This window comes from Squalius cephalus, assembly GCF_949319135.1.
Source record: "Squalius cephalus genome assembly, chromosome: 5".
In the NCBI taxonomy this organism is placed as follows: Eukaryota; Metazoa; Chordata; class Actinopteri; order Cypriniformes; family Leuciscidae; genus Squalius; species Squalius cephalus.
In genome coordinates this window covers 212501-217500 of record NC_137126.1, presented here as the reverse complement: position 1 = coordinate 217500, position 5000 = coordinate 212501, and the positions used below count along the sequence as shown (strand labels likewise).

The 5000-nt window shown below is 36.9% G+C and overlaps 1 protein-coding gene across 2 annotated transcripts in view; it reads left to right on the top strand.

Annotated features, from left to right (window-relative positions):
- Window positions 1–3424: 3424 nt before the first annotated feature.
- Window positions 3425–5000, top strand: part of pax8 (paired box 8) — a 26511-nt gene continuing 24935 nt past the window's right edge. The window contains exon 1 of one of the 2 annotated variants that reach the window (XM_079871297.1): window positions 3425–3493. Coding sequence is in view for 1 of the 2 variants with exons in the window: in XM_079871296.1 (XP_079727422.1) it covers window positions 3919–3940 (22 nt within the window). In the remaining variant the exon portion in view is untranslated. Of the gene's footprint in view, window positions 3494–3894; window positions 3941–5000 lie in introns of those variants that run through there. The other variant, XM_079871296.1, reaches the window with a different exon arrangement.

The window sequence follows — 5000 nt, the reverse complement described above, 5'->3', positions numbered from 1 at the left end:
CTCAAGCTAATGGGCTTTTAATGCCTTCGCATTATTGAGGCTCGTACAATGGCCGGCATGCTGGGGTTTTGTCACGGCTTCTCTAAAACTGTTATCAGGCCCCCAAACTTTCAGGGGCGAGCGACCGCTAAAGAAGGAGCAGGTCCCGAGATGAACAGGGCTCGGGGTCAGAGGTCACGGGCCGAAGCGGAAACGGGACACAGAGACGAACAATGCAAACCTGCAGACAGAGACAGGGATGAGCAGAGGAGAACAGATGGGTAAAGGAGAACAGAAGAAGGAGCTCAATCAGGACAGGATCTGAGCCTGGAAACACAAATCACACTGGGTAATTAAATATAAATTAGAAACTTTTATAGGAAAATGAGAGGTGTGGATCATGAAACATTTGCACTTTCACCTTAACATGAGCTGATGAAGATTTATAAGAATAACATATTTACGAAAAACTAAAGGAATCATTTTTGGGTTGTTTCTTCCGCTTTTATTATAACTTTAAAAAAAAAAATTGCGACATTTTATTATTAAATTCTGACCTTTATCTTGAAATTGCACAGCTGTTTGATGCTCTTTTGAAACCCATATATTTTAAACCATAGGAAATTACAGAATTTCTTTAGTTTCCTGGCCGGTGAGAGTAAAGACTCGAGAGTTTTAAATCTGGCAAACATCGCTGAACATCGTACGTAACATCTTTGAGTATTTCTCTAAAAAAAACCGGTAGAGAAAGACAGAGATAATTATTTATATGACATGGTGGAGTTTGCTGCTGCTGATCGAGAGAGAGAGAGAGAGAGAGAGAGAGAGAGAGAGAGAGAGAGAGAGAGAGTCTCCGTGCCGTCATGGGGGACAGGGGCCGAACCCTCTTTTCCCTTTACTCTCTGCACTTTCTTTTTTGTGATGTATATGTATGTATAATATGGAAATGTTTTTTTTAATCTATATGTTTGTATATGTCTGTTGCTTTAGCAATATTGTGCTATTTTATATTTTACACAGTTATGCCAATAAAGCACATTTAAATTGAATTGAACTGAGAGAGAGAGAGAGAGAGAGAGAGAGAGAGAGAGAGAGAGAGAGAGAGAGTCATTCCGACCTTCATGGGTTTTAATTTACACACCGGCCTATTTACGAAAACGGGGGAAAAAATTAATCAATCTTTAAAAACGAGATGCTACACTTTTGTCGGCTTCACCTGTGATAAGAGCAGGCGCTGCAAAGTGTTTAAACACTTCGGTTATTTTATAATCTTTATGTGCGCATCCACCACTCTTCTTTGATTATCGATATTTCCAACGTTATCGTGTTTATCAAGGAACATTTCACAGAAACTTTCTCGCAGTAAACCATAAACTGACCTTTACTAATATTTCAAGTTAACTTTAAAGTATAATTGTAGACGGTTTCGTAGCATATCTGTCCATTCAACATAAACAATGTTAATATTCTCTCCCTGTCAAATATTTAATTACATATAGCCTGACTGTGCCGTAATGAACCAGCTGTTAACATGTGATGGGTATTTTAAGGGTTGCATCGGGTCACATACACTATATGTTTCCGCACATGAACAGCCTCTGCAACACAGATGAAAACACTTCAGAGAATTGTGCTTTTCTTGGCTTAGTTTCAAATCATTTCTTATATATAGTTATTATATATATATATATATATATATATATATATATATATATATATATATATATATATATATATATATTAGTATATACTTATATTACTTATAATATATATATTATATTAGTTTCTCGATTAAAGAAATAACTAACCACTTTTGCGCGTTTTATGCGCCATTAATTTAGTAGCCGGTATTTGACATGATTAAAGCACAGATAACTATCATTCTCTCGACGGTTTTAATCCCGTGTTAAACTCTCCTTCACCTCAGTTTCTCTCTTCCTCCTGTTTCTGCCCTCTCCTCGGGCGCTCGCTCTTCATTCACTCTTTTTACGCTCAAGAAAGGAATTTTCTGCTTCCATTTACTCTGTGATTCCCTTTGCTCTGTATTTATCTGAAAACACGAGCACTTTGTTCTGCGCGCGCGGTATTTACACGACACACCGGCGAAGGCATGAATACGAATGAATGAAAGGAAAGAGCCTTCAGAGGAATAGCAAGATAAGAATATGGAGTGATTTTGACCTGTCGAATTTTTCTTTTCAAGCCTGTAATGTGGTTTAATGGTCCTCTCACTGAGGCCACAGACATGTAATCTCGAGTCTTACGGAACCACAAAGCTTTATATTAACACTCATTCGCCTTTAGCTCGTTCATTAATGTGTGTGTCGAACTGCGCTAATGAAGACTCTCTCTCTCTTCTGTTCTGACACGCGCCATATGGCAAAGGCCAAACCACGGGTGCCATAAATGAGTAATTCGGGTTGTTGTGTTTGTTTTAAAGCTGTGAGAACAACAGAGAGTGTGTGAAGATGCTCGGGAATCCAGTGACCCGCTGAGAGTTAGTTTAGAAGCTCGCAAACAGCGCAATAAAAGCCATTTCATGCCGGACATTTAAAGCAAAGCGCGTTTCACTGCCAGCGATTACTGATAGAGCCTTTATCAGCAGCCCATTACTATTATTAGTATTATTATTAATGAAAAGCATTTATAAAATTCAGCCATTAATAATAATGATAAATTAATTTAGAAAACCATCCAGTCATTGTTGTTATTATTATTATTAATAATAATAATAATTATAATGAAATGTAGCCTGTTGATAAAATTCAGTCAATAATAATAATAATAATTATTATACATTAATTGATTAAACCATCCAGTCATTGTTTTATTAATAATAATAATTATTATTATTATAATGAAATGTATTGATAAAATTCAATCATTAAAAAATAACAACAATAATACATTGGTAAAACCCAGTCATTGTTGTTATTATTATTATTATTAGTCGCCTCCTCTGAGGTAAACCATTGTAAAGTGCTGGTATCCATCAAGTGAGGGATCAGGTATTTGTCATGATATATATGATATAACAGCAGATTATAGCAAATCAAGAGTCCAATTGTGTGTGAAGGATGAGCGCGTTCACATCTCGCATCTAATCACTGAGGGGTGAATGAAAACAAGCCGATCCTTGACTAATATTTCCGTAAACGTTGACGTATCGCTCGGTGTTTTGTTGTGTTCTGGAAGCGCTCGAACCCCCAGAATCACCCATGCGCACAGGTCGGTCTGGACACGTCACCCTGTGGACACGCCCCCAAATAACGCGTCGTCCAATGGCGAAGCGCGTCCTGAGCGCGTGAGAGTCTCCGCGATAAAGCCTCCGCGGGCCAGTCAGACACACACACTACTGGAGGCACTCTGATCTCACACACACACACACACACACACACACATACTATACTGGAGGAAATCTGTTCACACACACACACAATATGTGCCATTATAACTGACACTGTGGCGCTGGATAAAAGCCGTCGGATATTCCCAAGCGTTTCTTCTCCAGAAGGTAAAACATGCATTATTATATATTTATTTGTGCGCATTGATGTGATGTGGATTTAATGGGGTAAACTTATTGATACCTGCAGATTCTTCAGCCAATAACTTCTGAGAAATAATCCTTATAATCTACAACAGGCCTATAACGCGCAAAAGAACAAGCCGAATCTCTGAGTGATTCTTTAAAAAACGAGGAGCTTGACGTTAAAAACTCTTCGACTAAACATATAGTGCTTATAAGTATCGAAGATGAGAGTCTGTGGAATGCAAATAGCCATTAATAAATATTAAATAATAATATAACAATAGCCGTAACTGTCAGGTTCACCATAAAATGTCCTTTTGCAGGGAATAAAACTATCCACGCAGGAATATCATATGGACTAAAACACAGAAAACCTGGACATCAAGAGACCGAGACTTCTCTGAGAAATGTCCATCACTACTGGGCGAGGTAAAAATAATAAACTCGTTATTCTGAAATCTATATATCGGAATCTCATGAAATGTCTAAAAATGAAGAACAAGTGCCGCAATCGGGACATTTATTCAGGCATTATATTCACAATAATGTTCATCATGTGCAAGTTCAAGAAACTATTCTGCGAATATCAGACAAACCTCCTTTTTATTTGGTTTATTTATCTTCCAAACAGCTTCTGTCAATTTACTATCAAATGTTAAAACAACGTAGAACATCTAAATGTCCATATATTGTCAGTAGTGGTTTGGCATTTTATTAAAATAAGTTATGCGTCAAGAAGAACTAATATACCAATACTAATATACGAACTCGTGAAAACCGCTGATCTATAACAAATAACAAAATAAGATCCTATAACTCACAATCATAACACAAATCCTTCGATTAGTAAATGTAATTGATCTGAATTTGATGTTAGTGAATATGCCTCGTTAATCTTTGGATGGCAGAATAATCTGGAGAGATTTGGACAGAAAGTCTTTACTCGCACAGATATTATTGACTTTCGTTTAGAGGGTTAATGTGTTTAATAACCAGTCCTGAGTAAACCAGCGTGTCCAAACGAGCATTATATGATCCCATAACACACTGTCGATATTTCACTAATACACATGTAAACACTGCTGATACTGACTTATTTTCTCTGACTGTATTATTGCGGCGATGGACAGACACTCGTTCAGTTTTTGAGTTAAACCTTTTTCCCGCTTTTCTCTTCTTACATGAACATGAGTTTATCATTGTCGCTAATATTGCGTTTTAACGGGTTGCTTTTACGCGCTATAATATGTTTTAAATTACTTTGTACAACAACATATAGCCTATCACTTTTTTGTAGAAGGTTTTCCTACAATTTCTCTCCCATTTTCACATGATCGGTTTCTCCTTTCGTTTCCATATATTTGAAGTCATGTACAGATTATTTCTGTATTCATTCATTCATGCATTCATCGAAATACGATTATTATTGTCTAAATCTGTTGGAATTCTGTCTCGGGAATTTTCTTTTCCCATTATGCGTACTGAAATA